The sequence below is a fragment of the Rhinatrema bivittatum genome, chromosome 3, assembly GCF_901001135.1.
Source record: "Rhinatrema bivittatum chromosome 3, aRhiBiv1.1, whole genome shotgun sequence".
Taxonomy (NCBI): Eukaryota; Metazoa; Chordata; class Amphibia; order Gymnophiona; family Rhinatrematidae; genus Rhinatrema; species Rhinatrema bivittatum.
The window spans coordinates 386,705,166-386,720,501 of NC_042617.1; the positions used below are offsets into that span (position 1 = coordinate 386,705,166).

General features: G+C 45.1%; 1 protein-coding gene across 1 annotated transcript in view; it reads right to left on the reverse strand.

Moving 5' to 3' along the window:
* The window catches only part of LOC115088601 (CD109 antigen-like), a 220,564-nt gene that overhangs the window by 165,281 nt on the left and 39,947 nt on the right, over positions 1 to 15,336 (reverse strand). Inside the window, exons 7-8 of the mRNA XM_029596859.1 lie at positions 11,303 to 11,390; positions 3,250 to 3,349 (exon numbers count right to left, since the gene is read on the reverse strand). Coding sequence (XP_029452719.1) covers positions 3,250 to 3,349; positions 11,303 to 11,390 — 188 coding nt within the window. The remainder of the gene's footprint in view (positions 1 to 3,249; positions 3,350 to 11,302; positions 11,391 to 15,336) is intronic.

Here is a 15,336-nt window from a genome sequence, read left to right on the forward strand (position 1 = left end):
CCTGTTACGGTAACTTTTCCCCCTGTTCAGACCTCAGAATCAATGAAGCATATTCCCCCTACTCCAGGGATGCTGGTGACCACAAAGGATGCAAAGGGTTCCTGAATGTATGCAAAATGCATTTTGAACTTCAGGCGGCTCATTTTTCGTCAGACCTTGTCAAGGTAACATATATACTCTCCTAGTTGGATGGCCCCACTCTTGCCTGTGTCTCTCCCTTGTGAGAACGAGATGATCCTCTCCTCGGGAGCTTGAACAACTTTGTGCAACAGTTTCATCTGATTTTCAATAAGTCTAGTTAATTCTCATCTGCAGCCATAGAATTGATATGTATTCACCAAGGCACTCCCACCATGGGCAAGTATGCAGTATGGTTTCTTACGCTGGCTTCCAAGCTTGGCTGGGGAGAAGACAGTCAAATGGCCATCTTCTAGCAAGGATTAGCTGGGAAAATAAAGGATGAGTTGGCAGGCCAAGATCTCTGGAAGCGCTCATTGCCCTGGCTATCCATGTGGATTTAAGATTCCCGAAACAAGCTCAGGAGAAGAAGATGTTTCACTGATCTACGTGTTTGCCTCCTCCCAGTATCCTTTGAAACCTACCATGGACCCTATGATGGTTATCGCCCCTTAAGAACCCAGAAATCGGAAGAAGAAAAACTGAGGTGAAGACAGAATATCCTCTGTCTGTATTATGCTGCACAGGAGCATTTTGCTATCAGCTGCTCTGAAAAGCCAGGAAACCCTCGCAATGGGGGCTTAGTCAGGAAGACAGTCTTAAATCATCCGGCTCCCTCTCCACAGCTGGTGGTACCGGTGTGTCTCACTTTCGGGGAATACTCCATTAAGACCAAAGCTTTAACGGGGGCAATTTTATTCAGGAGCCGCTGTTACCCTAGTACGGCTGGCCCACCACCACCTTGACCACTGTGATTAATATCTTCTCAGTTTATGGTGAACGTTTGCCCGGCTACTTGATCGTGGTCATCTTTCCCATCACCATGAAGATCGTCCCACACCAGGAAAGCATCGTATTTTAAGTACTACCTAAAGCAGTCATCTATGATGCTCATTAGAGAAATTTCACTTTATTGCTTGGACTTGACAGAGATAAGGGCCATCACTACAGGTGAGCATGACAAAAGGGTACTGGGAGATGGAGGAAGATGGGACATGCCACACTTCCTCAACCCCCTCCCTTGGATGTATGCATTTGCTCCACAAGCTAGCCAATAATGGCCTAGCCTGTCCCAAAATGGGGCAAGAGCCATGCAATCAACTGAGTTGGGGAAAGTGTTGTGTGTGTGTGGGGGGGGGGGGTTAAGCACCAGTTATGATCCTTGTCCAGAATACTATGATCCGCAGCAACAGTTCTGACAGAAGTAGAGGGACCTGAATTATCCAACGGTGATCTTCAATGTCTTCCATGATCTGGATATATGGGAACGTCATAACCTTTCTTGGCTACTATTAAAATGAATGTTCTTCCTAAGCTGTCCTATCTGTTCCAAACATTAGCTGTTTTTATCTCTGAGGATTTTCTTAAAAAATTGCAGAAATGTGTCTTTAGCTTTATTTGGTGAAGAAGACCCCCAAGAATAGCACAAAGGGCGCTATATTTACCAAGCGTTGCAGGGGGCCTCAGGTGCCTAATTTTAAAAAATATTATGTGGCGGCTCAAATTAGTGCCATTGTGGATTGGCATTTGCAAAGCAATCCTATACCCATGGTGGACTTGGAGCAGGCTATCTTGGGAGATATTGCATTTAAAACACAGTTTTGGTTGCCCTGGAAATTTAGAGTTTCACTGGTACTTATTTCCCCATATACCCAGTTCGTGATGAAGATATGGGATAGATGGAAAGAGTCCATAGTGGGACACAGAGAAGTCTTTTTTAAGACCCCTTTGCATTTTATTAGAGACTACCCTCCTGGATTTAATTCAATAGATTTTCAAAGATGGCATACCTTAGGTTTGCAGTCATTGGAATATTTCAGACTAACAATTCCCTTGTCAGTTTTGATGTGCTTAGAGACAAATATAATCTTGATGATAAGGATGTATACACTTATATGCTGGTACATCATTATATGAATGTCAGTATGTGAAAACTAAGCACATTTGTCCAGCGATCCACAAAGGAAAAATCTCTATTAGAAGGGTTATGCGATAGTAATGGTAAGGTTAAGGGGATAAAGTCTAAATTATAGAACTGAATTTTCAAGAAAATTCATCTCCAAAATGTTGCTGCTGCTATTTTTATGGGTTATCACAATGCTAGGGGATAAATGCACAGAGCAGTTACTACCTTAGGAAGCTTGCTGGACAGACTGGATGGACCATTTGGTCCTTTTCTGCCATTATTTCTATATTTCTATGTTAGAGAAATACTAGCTAAACCAAAGCACCTGATTTCTTAGGAATCTGATTTATGAAATTTGGGATCTTTGTTTTATACCAGTTGGGTAGAAGTTCCATTTCTTCGCTTCTTGTGGAAAATGGATATAAAGTTTTGTTTCGTTGGTATTTGACCCCGGAGAAACTTCATAAAATATGGACTAATGTTACCCTGAAGTGCTGGAGGCAATGTGGTGACATTGGCTCTATGCTCCATACTTAGTGGGAATGTTCTAAGGTGACAAATTTTTGGGATGAAATAATCAAGAGATTCCCAAAGATCCCAGATATATTTGTTGAGTATTCCTGTTCCTGATGTGTCTCATTTGCTTCATCGTTTAATACTTCAAATTGTGTTAGCAACTAGACTTTCCTTAGCAGCTTTTTGGAAGCAACCTTTAAGTCCCTCTATGGAAGTAGTTAGCAAGAGACTAGGTCATCTCACAGCATTGAGACATAAGCTGGAGAAATTTCATAAGAAATGGGAACAGTATATAACTTGGATGAATAAAAAACAACCTTGAGTCTGTTTATTATGGTATTTGTTTATGTATGATATACTCAGCTGTATGTGACTTGATGTATAGTAATACGGGTATTGCCAGAAAGGAAGGGGGTGAGGAAAACAAATGGAAATTGAATCATAACCCATTGTATTTGCATATGTGATGCTGTTGAATTGTTGTTCTTTGCTATTATGGTCAATAAACTATTAATTACAAAATGAAAGAAGTAGAGGGACCATAGTCCCAGTTAGAGCAAGTTTCAATTGGGCTGGGAAGAAAACTATATTGTAAAACCCCAGTATTGCTTAATGCTGGTTGCTCCCAAACATATTTGAGAAAAACATACCTCATAAGTTTTATTGAGGACAATGTCCTCAGGAATGTAGAAACTGCCTTGTCTCAAAGTAATTGTTACATTTCCTTTCACCTTTTCCCCAGATGTATATCTATAAAATCAGGAATAAAAAAGAAAAGTATTACATTTAACAATTTTTTATAATACACATATTATTGCCTATATTAAAAATGTTCGAACCAGAGTTTCTAATAGGATGATAGGTTCCAGCAGTCCCTACTGGTGCTTTGTTGCTACATTATTTCAGCTCCAGTATTCCCTGTCCCTTCCCCCTCTCCCTTGTGCTCCAGATGTGCCATAAATCTGTCTAAACTGTGACGCTGACAGCACTTGCACTGTGACCTCTCAGCATTCGCTGATCTCCCAAAGGGAAAGAGAGGAGAGGCGGACTTAGTTGGAGAAAGGGAGAATGGCTGATAGACAGAAGGATAATATTCATGATAGCTGGTAGAGGATAAGGCCATCATCATGACATCCATTCAGGCTACCTGTTCGGGTTCTCTCTTTTCTGAAGCAGCATTGTTTCACTGGGAAGTCCTAGGCCCAGCTAATGTCAGGGAATGGCAACAGCTGCAACCTATCACTGAGTACAAGAACTGTCAGCCAGTGAGCAATCACAGTCCCCATGATTGGCACCTCCTCTCTTTCCCACAAGGAGCTTCCTGTTTGAAAAGTAAAGCCAAGCCAGAGGAGGAGGAGTTGCTGCCACAGGGACTGTGAACTCATGTTGACTCACAGTCCCCATGCTTAGTGACAGGCTGCAGCTGCTGTTGTTCCCGGAAGGCATCCAGATCCAGTCACATCCCGTATAGCTCTACCACTTTGGCACAGAAATGAGGTGAGCAGGTAGTGAGAGGAATGATAAAGGAGATGAGATTGGAGGCATGGAAGGATAGTAGTTGGGAAGAATTGGACATACACAGTGGAATGGAAGTATGAAGGGGGTTGTAGAGAATGGAATAGAGGCCCACCCAGGTAGAAGCACTCATGGGGAGATTGGTCTTATTTGGAAGGGTGGGTTTGTAAGTTAAGGGCCAGCATATATTTTGTTTTTGGCCTAAATTTTATATATTCCTTTTTTATATAGACATTAGTAGTTAATCCTTTTAGGTAGCTCATGTAATATTGTTTTTCTCCCATTTCTCTCTGAGTTCTGCTAAATTCTAGCAGAATTCAGTGAAAGGTCAGCTGGATATCTCTGTCCCAGCCGACCTTTCACTTTTATTGTCTATTATCTTACGTTTCCCGCTACTTTTCTCTTCTGTTAGATAAGGAAAAGGGGAAAGACCAATTTTCTTAAGGCGGTGGTTTATATAGTAATCACAAACTGAACTGTAATTAGTCAAGGCTGGGAAACTGTCAGAAGTATACGTCAGTGGTCATCAACTCAAAGATGGGCATTTGAAACTGTAAAAACTTCAAAAAACCTGTTTGTCTTACAAAGTGCTGAATGTGTTGCTTTAGTAAGTGAACTGTTTCAAATCCCAGACATTGGAAACACCAGTTTTCAGATGGCAAGTAACCTCTGCTGAATTGCAAAAAGATTTCAAGACCTTGCATGAACTAGGCTGGTATGATGTCACAGCAAGATTTCTGCTGATTGTGTATAAGCCACTAAGAGACAGGTGCTGAGAGAACTCACTTTGAACACTTATTCTTGAAAGAACTTCTTACTAACCAATTCACTTACATGTTCGCACAGTTGTAACACCAATGCAATTATAACAGGCTGTAAGACAGATTCACAGCACTGGACTAAGTCCTGGATTCACTAATGCCGCAAGGCATAGTGAATCCCGGCAGTAACAGTGGGTGGGGGGGTGAAGCAGGGGGCGGTCCTGCGCTAGCCGGCAGTGATCGCCGGCTAGTGCAGAGATATGGAACCATTTCGCAGTCTGCGCCGTCTTCGCAGAGTCACCCCAGTGACGCCCCGACTCCTCCTCTTCCGGGCTGATTCCGCCCTGATGTAGCTAGCGCACACATGCGCTAAGCTTTCTAGCTATCGCACGTTTGCACTGTTGCGCAAGCGTGTGATAGCTTTAGAAAATAACCCCCTAATAGCCTTATCATCTGACACAGAAAGAGAGAGACCTGCATGAGAGAACTTCAGGACATTTGGGAAGAGAGACAACTGTTGGCAATTCCTAGTTTCCAACTTGTGGGTGAGAAATTTCCATGAAGGGTGGGATTTGTAAATGTTGTTTTCCTATTTTTAAGGAGAGTTGATCACACATTTAAAAGGCAGTCACAAGTTTATGGTAACAGAATACCAAAGATTAACTTATGGTTTTCAGAGATAGGTTTGATTTTAGACTGGGAGTCACTGAGAATGTTGTACAGTGAATTGTTGTGGCAGTGACAAGGTTTTAAATCAGACTGGGGGGGGGGGGGGTGTCACTGAAAAAATGTTATAAAAATGTGTGATGATATATCTTGTCTGCTATTATGAAAAATATTTTTTTTATTGTTAGGAAACTTTATTAATAAATCTGGGTGAATTCTCATTTTTTATACTTAACAGTGTGGTTACTTTTGTTGTATTTGGTGTGGGATGGGGACTTGAGATAAACAAGTCGATGTTTATTAAGATAGTCTCACATCAAATTTTGGGAAGAAATTGGGGGAGTGAATTTAAGAATTCACCAGGGTTCACAGGTTAGCATCCCTACTTGCAAGGAAAGTTTGTGTAAATAAATTTCTCCATATATTTATTTCCAAATTTAATACATTTTGAGTAATGAATAGAAGTTTATGTTGCCAGACTTAATTATTTTATTCTGTTTCATTTGATGTTTTATGGGCTGCTTTTTTTATTTTTATTTATGGATACTGGTCTATTACCTGCCTAGAACTGAAGGCACTATGGGCTCTAAGTATTTTAAATAAGTATCAGAAGTACAAGATAAATATTATAAAAGCAAATAGTTCTGTATGACACAAAATTCAGCAAAGTTAGGATATTACAAACTTTTTCTATGATTTGTCTGAATATTCATATATAGAGGGCTAGAAATATAATTTTTGTACAGATCTGCAAAAATGCTAAGGCTAGCACCAGCAATAACCTAGTTATGTCTGCTGGGATTAAAGCTCAACTGGGGTATTTGAAGTGCTGGTCCCCAGTGAACATGTCATCCTGGGCTTCCAGATTAACTCAAAAGGTCTGTAGCTACCACCTCAATCTACCTACCCATCGCAGTACACAATTTCATTTCTAGCTCAGAAGGTTCATCTGTGAGGCAAGGTTTATGCATACAGCTGCTATGCCCCAAAATTATAAAATATCACTATCCCTATGCCTTAAGACATCTTACCTTACATTCAGGAAAAAAAAGTCAAGACTTGGCTATTCAGCCAGGCCTGCCTCTAAATTCCAGTTCAAAAAACCGTGACAAAGACAGCGACAGAGTCTCCCTTCTATCACTTGACTACTGGAACTTGATCATGAGACTGTAACATCAACCACCGGCACCATTTTTAAAATGTGGCACTGGGCCCAGAGTCCCGGGGGGCACTTTGGCCCCCACTGGACCACCATGGCTAGCTAGATAAAGGCTGGGGGAGGTCAGGGGAGTTCAAGATCCATGGAATGGAGTTTTCAAAGTGGAGGAGGGTTTTGAGGGAGGAGCAGGGCGGGATGTGTGCCCAGGGTCAGTAAACTTTGAAAACTTATTCATTTTTACTTTGGTTGTCTCACGAGGGGGAGGGGGGAAAATGGTACAGGAGGTATCTCGAGGCTAGGGGTGGGGATTCGTTGGGCTGCTTGCGCCTGTTAAACGGCAGTCCCAGGACCATCAGGGAGTGTTCCGATGCTCCCAGGAAAAGTCGCTGTAGTTCTTGAATTGCAGCTGACTTTAAATCGAATATTGCAAGCTGTGTTATTTGATTTTGCCCAGTATCAAGCTTATATGCATGCATTTACACACAAATCAGTTCATTACCATTCCCACATTGCACCAGATTTTTTTTTTTGGGGGGGGGGGAAGATAGCTCATGCTATTTGAAAAACTGCACATTTTCTCACATTAAGGCGTTTACTGCAACAGTTACATGTGATAGACTAAGAGGTAGATCTTCAAAACATACGCGCGCACGTACTTTTGTTCGCACCACCGGCGCGAACAAAAGTACACCAGATTTTATAATATACGCGCGGCTACGCGCGTATATTATAAAATCTGGGGTCGGTGCGCGCAAGGCTGTGCAAAATCGGGAACCTGCGCGCGCCGAGCCACGCAGCCTGCCTCCGTTCCCTCCGAGGCCGCTCCGATTTCGGAGCGGCCTCGGAGGGAACTTTCCTTCCGCGTCCTCCCTCCTTCCCCTCCCTTCCCCTATCTACCCCACCCCCCAGCCCTACCTAAATCCCCCCCCCTACCTTTGTTGGGCAATTTACGCCTGCTTGAAGCAGGCGTAACTTGCGCAGGCCGCAGTGCCGGGGGACTCGGGACCGCCCTCCCGGCCTGCCCCCGAACCGTCACCACACCCCCGGACCCGCCCCGGACCGCCCCTGCCCTGGACACACCCTCGGACACGCCCCCTTCCATCCCTTTTACGAAGCCCCGGGACTTACGAGCGTCCCAGGGCTTTGCGCGTGCCGGCGGCCTATGCAAAATAGGTGCACCGGCGCGCAGGGGTTTTAAAATCTACCCCTCAATTTTTTGGGTACTTGCCAGGTTCTTATGGCCTGGATTGGCCACTGTTGGAGACAGGATGCTGGGCTTGATGGACCCTTGGTCTGACCCAGTATGGCATGTTCTTATGTTCTTATGCATTAAAGCCCCAACTCTGCTTAGTAAATGACCTCCTAAGTTTGTACCTGATGTAATGTAGGACAAAGTGACCTGCCTAAGGTCACAAGGAATGTCATTGACTTTAATTGAGAATCTTATTGTGGCCCTTCCCCCTCCCTTAGTTTGGACTATGAATTACCCCTATGCTTGGGGTGTGGATTACCACATGAGAAATTATATTTACCAATATGATTTATCTTTGGGTTCTTAACCTGAGTAAGGGATGGGACAGGGTCCCGGTCACAACAATATCACAATTCTGTGCCCTTCCCAAATAACCTCCCCCTTGTGGCATCTCAGACCAGATAAAATCATCACACCAGAATAAAAGAGTAATTAACTCCTTTCCTAGTATTGTGTAATTAGACAGTAAATCCAACCAGAACATTACATGGGAAAAGTACAGTAGTGAAATATAATAAAGACCTGCAGTTTTCTTTTCTTTTTTTTTTTTTTATCAAGCAATGCAAAAATAACACCAGGGCACCCAACATACTCATATGGATAGTAAAAAAGAAACAGGGAATGCTAATAGAGAAAGGTGGAGGAGAAAGGCAGTGAAGTACACAACTTTCAAAAATTGTCTTTACTCCTGAGAACTCAAAAAAAGGGCAGGGAACAGATCCACCCTGATGTCACCAGTTTGTAAAAGATGCACCTTATCACAAACACAAAACTGTGTAGAAAAAAACAATCAAGAAAATGAAGAAGTCCCTCTTGATGGTGGAGCTGGCTAGATGATAAACCAAATAGATAAGCACTGCAGTATGTGAATGGTCTTTCTCTCCTGGGGAGCTTCCCCAAATGGTTCACTTGGTGCTAAACAGAAAGCGGGCCTGGTTTCAGTTTCTTTCAGAAAGACCACTGTCCACCAGTTTTTCTTTCCCAGCAACGGTTGGGAAAGAAATAGGGATGTGCAGAGGGACGCCATATGTTGCATTCGTGATTCGGATTCGTCGGGCAGCAGATACGTTGCATTCGGCCGTATGGCGCCCCGATGCGTTAATACGGCGATTTCTATTCGTGTCCCAGCTAAAATTAAAATTAACTACAACCCCCCACCCTCCTGACCCCCCAAAGACTTACCAAAACTCCCTGGTGGTCCATCGGGGAGTCCGAGAACCATCCCCTGCACTCTCCCACCCTCGGTGCTGGTTTCATCATGGCGCCGATAGCCTTTGTCACAGGGGCTACCGGTGCCATTGGTCAGCCCCTGTCACATGACCATCGGCGCCATCTTGTGCTCCTACCATGTGACAGGGGCTGACCAATGGCACCGGTAGCCCCTGTGACATTGTATGGGCAAAGGCTATCAGCGCCATTTTGAGTACTGGTATCGGACGGCCGGAGTGCAGGAGGTTGCTCCGGGACCCCCGTTGGACCCCCAGGGACTTTTGGCCAGCTTGGGGGGGCCTCCTGACCCCCACAAGACTTGCCAAAAGTCCAGCGGGGGTCCGGGAGCGACCTCCTGCACGCCGGCCGTCCGATGCCAGTACTCAAAATGGTGCAGATTGCCTTTGCCCTCACTATGTCACAGGGGCCGACCATTGGTACCTGTGACATAGTGAGGGCAAAGGCGATCGACGCCATTTTGAGTACTGGCATCGGACGGCCGGTGTGCAGGAGGTCGCTCCCGGACCCCCGCTGGACTTTTGGCAAGTCTTGTGGGAGTCAGGAGGCCCCCCCAAGCTGTCCAAAAGCCCCTGGGGGTCCAACGGGGGTCCGGGAGTGACCTCCTGCATGCCATCCGTCCGATGCCAGTACTCAAAATGGCGCCGATAGCCTTTGCCATTACCATGTCACAGGGGCTACAGGTGCCATTGGTCAGCCCCTGTCACATGGTAGGAGCACAAGATGGCGCCGATGACAATATGACAGGGGCTGACCAATGGCACCGGTAGCCCCTGTGACAAAGGCTATCGGCGCCATGATGAAACTGGCACCGAGGGTGTGAGTGCAGGGGATGGCTCCTGGACCCCCCGCTGAACCACCAGGGAATTTTGGTAAGTCTTGGGGGGGTTCAGGAGGGTGGGGGGTTTGTTTAAATTTTTATTTAGGTGGCCGTATAATTCGGCAAAGATTCGTGTATTCGTGGGGAATCGCGATACGTTTCACTTCCCCACGAATACTACGAATAGTGCAATATACATTGCGGATCACCAATACGGCGAAAGCGAATGCACACCCCTAGCAATTAAGATGAGATACTGAATTTGGGGACAAAAGGCAAGGAAATAAACCTTCTCCCTCCTCTACTAAAATACTCTCTGTGCAAAGATTAGATTACTTAACTCAGTCTCTTAGGAGGGTGATCCAGCCATGTGCTCCTGGGCCTGGATATCTCTGGAAAGGAAGTTTCTCAGTCTCTCAGCTCTTGGATCTCCTGTCCCTCCTCAGAGCATACACTTGTGTCTCTCCCTTTTGAAAATTAACTCTTCAGGAGAAAAACTGATTGCAGGGCTGACAGTTGCACCCCTTTTTTTTCTAGCTCCTGGCTCCAACTCCTGGCTGTCCCTGGTCCACACATACAGACAGGCCAGCCAAATTTCTCCTTTTCTACCTTCTTTGGCTTCCTTCTCTGCTGGCTATGTAGTGCTGTTCTCTGGGCAGGCTAAACAGTACAGCCCTTTTCACAATTTGTTAACTCTGAATGCTGGATGCTGGTTCTTGCAGAACATTTATCATTCACAGGAGAGCACACAGGGGTTTTTGACATATTTTTATATTCCTTCACTTTGGCTGTGGTGGCTTGCAATCTCTACAGGGTTGAAAACCCCTTTTTGACAAGTCCAAAACACATCACTCAGATCCGGACGCAGATGGGCCAACATTGTACGGCTCCAACACATGAAAAGCTTGTGGAGGCAGGAACCTAGTAAAAGTTTACATTCCTATGCCTGCAAAGACTGTCAAGATCAAGAATACATTTTCAATGACACAAAATGTGGTAAACCCTTTAATGAATCTGATCCTTTGTTTCTGGATCTCTAAAGTACAGTAGTATGCGGTAATTCTATTAATTTTTCCAATGCAATGTATCTCCATTTCCTGATTTTTACTGTCATTGCAGTCCGGTTTTAAGTTTCACCAGGAGTCCTCCTGTCTTTCTAGACTTCTTATAAATGACAACCATTATAAATAAAGTAATCCTAAGTTTTTGCACTGCCTTACCTAGCACACTGCACAGCACTTATTAGCACACTTACAATAGGCACATAAAGGTTAAAGAATATGACAGAAAGTTTTTCACTTACTTAGCAGTGACTGTACCAGTTACATCTCCTTGTTTTGGTGCAATGTAGACATATGGAGATGCTACTGTCACTTCAAATCTTGACAATGCTAGTAGGGTATAAAGGTAAAGTACAGTGAGCGTAAGGATTTGCAGAATCTTTTTAATATACGGTATTTCACTCTTTGGCTAACTGTGGATGGCGTGAATAGACAGTGTACACAGAGGGAAACACTTAAATTCAACTTTGCCTGCATATTTCATGGTGCTTTTGTGGTTTTTGTGAACTGCAAAAATGAGGCCACTTGTTTTCTTTTAAGCATACAATTTAAAATCAGTTCTCATTATCTTCCACAAAGCACCAAGGAAAGCTCACTCTCCCCAGGACTGATGGGAAACATTTTGTCAGCTTAGTGCCCTTCTTCCTCCCTCCCCCAAGCCCCATTTGCTGTATTTAATGGTTTTTAGGGGGGGAAAAATGAATATATTTAAGTTTAAAATGTAACATTATTCGTTACATGTTTGTACAAAATATAATTTACAAAACATTACATGTTTGGTGGAAGAAATTATACAGCCCAATTTTAAAAGGGCCACGCGCATAAACAGCGAGGGGTACGCGTGTGGCCGGGCCTTGCGTGCACCGTGTGCATTTTTAGAAGGGCCTGGCAATGCGCGTAACCCGCGTTACGCGCTGAAGTGCCAGGCCTATCCAAAGGGGTGAGCCGGGGAGCGGGGTCTGGGCGGGGAGGGGCAGGGTGGAGGGCGGGCCGGGACAGCGCTATTTGACGCTGTCCCGGGGAAGCGCGCGCCAGCAGCTGGCCACCACGCGTAACTTACTTCTTCCCATCGGAGCAGGTAAGTTACAGAACAAAAAAAAAATAGGATAGGTAGGTAAGGGTTAGGGGTCGGGATGGAGAGGGGAAAGGGGAGGAAGGTTAGGTAGGGGCTTAGGGAACTGGGAAAAAGGACGATTGAGTTGCCGTGCGTAATTCGAACATCCTCCCTCCTGCGCGCGCGAGCGTGGCCCTCCCCCACATACACGTGCATTTTAAAATTGGCGCATCCATGTGCACACGCTGGGATATGCAAGGACATGGACGTGCACACGTGGGTCTTAAAATCGACCCCATAGAGAACCAAAAATATGTAGATGTAACCCCTTTTTTAGGAAAGGTATTCCTAGGGGCACATACATCATTTATATCTTCTAGGGCTGCGCTGACCTGCTATTCACTCCCACACTGACTCTTAATCCCTGGGGGGGGGGGGGGGGGGGGTCATGCTCTTTTCACTCGGAGGATGTGCCTGATGAGCCACAGCACATAATTGACCCGAAGAAAATCCTCTTGGCATCCACCCAGTCTGTGCCCACTGATAAAACAATCATTCCAAAAAGACTCAGGAAGAAAGTGCTCTTTTGGGCGCACGATTCCAAGCTGGCTGGCCATCTTGGCCAACGCTATACCCTGCTCAAGATACAGGAGCTATTTTGGTGGCCTACTATCATAAAGGATACCTATTCCTATGTGGCATTTTGCACCAATTGTGCTAAGAAATACTACGATACGCACCATTCGCAAGCCCCAATCTTCAAACCAGGAGACAAGGTCTGATTGTCCACCAAGCACCTCAGACTTAAACTAGCTTCATCTCGGTTTGCTCCTCGCTACGTGGGACCATTCCCAGTCCTTCAACATATTGGCAATGTCACCTACTATCTGAAGTTTACGCCTGGGCTTAACATTCATAACGCTTTCCACGTTTCACTTCTGAAACCACTCATACTCAGCGAATTTTCTTCCAAACCTCAAGATTCACCTGTCATCAATGCAGAAGATGACTTAGAATACAAAGTCGAAGAGGTCCTGGATGTTCGTAAAAGAGGCAATACTTTTGAATACCTTCTGAAGTGGGAAGGTTTCGGCCCCGGAGAAAACTCTTGGGAGCCTCAGGCCAATATTCTGGACAAAGAGATGCTTCATCAGTTCCATCTCGCGCATCCTTCAAAACCCAAGCCTGGTACCCCGAAGAGGAAATCGCCCTTTGAAGAGGGGTACTGTTGCGATTGTCGCTGCCCGACATCTCCACTACGCCCACCTTACCTCTTTGGCGACTCCCTCTCTGCCTGTTGGAGGTTTGGCTGCCGCGGCGTCATCATGCCGTTCTCTTCCGGCATCCCCAGACCGGCTGGATGCCACACCCCACCATGTTTCCCAGCAGCCTAAGGGAGCATGCGCAGCATGGCCCCGACTCAAGTACCAGCAGTGGCGTGAACCTCAGGGGCGTCCTCCTGAGGTGACGTCATCTCCACCGGATATTTAAGGTCTCTGAATTCGCTAACTAATCGAGTTAGCAAAGGGTTTCCTTGCTACTCTGCCTCCTCGGACTTACCAGGGGTACCTGCTCCTCGGGGGCCTTGCTTTCTCTTTGCTTTTCAGATCGCAGTCTGGAGCCGGTACTCGCTCCTCAAGGGCCCACATACTCAGACTTGCTACTGAATACTACTTCTGCCTGGAAGTCATCGCTGCCTACTACACCAGTGAGTTACCATCTCTCTCTCAGAGCGTTCTCTGGAACCAGGTACTCGCTCCTCGAGGGCCTTATCCTTTCCAACTCCTGGGCTGCTTCTAAGAGAATATTGTGTGAGTGTTACCATCAAGGACCTGCTCCTGATCTCTGCATACCCTGCATACTCACTATATTCAGTTTCTCTACAGCTCAGTTATCCAGGATCGCTGTTCCAGTATCTGAGGGACTACAGCCCAGCCGGGCATTCCAGCTCACTACTGCCATCTCTGGTGGTTCCATATACTGTCTAATAAAAGAATTAGTGTGTGTCTGTCTCCATACTCTGAGCCTGACCGGTGGTCCCTTTCGGGATCTTCCCCCTGGGGCGTGGTCATCTGCCACCGGCCCAAGGATCCACCCACAACTACCTCATACGCTATCACACTATCAGCTAGCTATATTCAATATCTCCAGTGTTAGCCAGATAATTTTATTGAGCTGTCTTTGATATCTGGACTGCTTGAATGTGGACCTCATAAAAAATAGGAAAAAAAAATTCCCAAGGAATTAATATATCATATATAATAAAATAGGGGATACAATGAAAGCTCCTGGTGTCAGATCCCAGTCCTGCTTCCATTTGATCTGGAAACCCAAAGAAGCCAGGAGGAAACTGTCGGGCCCTTCAAAATAAAATCTTAGTGAGCATTTGTATAAAGCTGCACCTGCAAAAGGTCTCATTTAATTAGGGGAGAGGGACTGTGAATTTCCAGCAATTAGTCAGTATCCCAAAACACGGCATGCAATCTGTACCATCACATCCTGATCAAATATTTTGTTTTAGCTGGCAAAGTTATATATGCTTGACATTCATTTAAAAAGACTACACCCTTCTCCTCCTGCTTCCATCTCCTACCCCCTGTACCATCCAGCCTGACAAACAAGTAAAGGAGCAGATTTATGAGGTGCAGCTGAGAACTGCTCAGAACAGTCTTTTGTGGCAGATGCAGCTCCTCAGACATCATTTAAAATTACATCAGCAACCACATTAAAAGGATTAAGTTAAATACCATGAGTTAACAACTGTTGGCTTCCCTGAGTGGCAGAGCCCGAGGTATGAGCTTACCGTTAATGTTAGATGACCCAAACTTTAATAAAGCAAGAGGTGGGATCTAGTGGTTAGAGCAGCAAACTATGAGCTAGGGCAAGATTTTGGGCATGACTCTGTGACTTCTGCTTGACTCTTAACTGTGTGATCTTGGGCAAATTACTTTGCCAGCCTATAGCTCAGTTTACTCAAATGTGTAACTAGGCTCTTTCTCCTCTGTGCTCTTGGAAGCCTGTCATGCAATGCCTCATAAATCTGCAGCTGGGCAGAAGCACAGAACTGGAAAACACACTGAACTCAGCTTGGATTTGTATAGCACCCTTTGTCCAAACAATTGCTATACATACAGCTCTATCAGTGTTCACAGCAGTGTACAAGATAAGTCCCAAGTTAAGCTACACCTGAGCACAAGGAAATTACTTCTTCAAAGCCCTGTA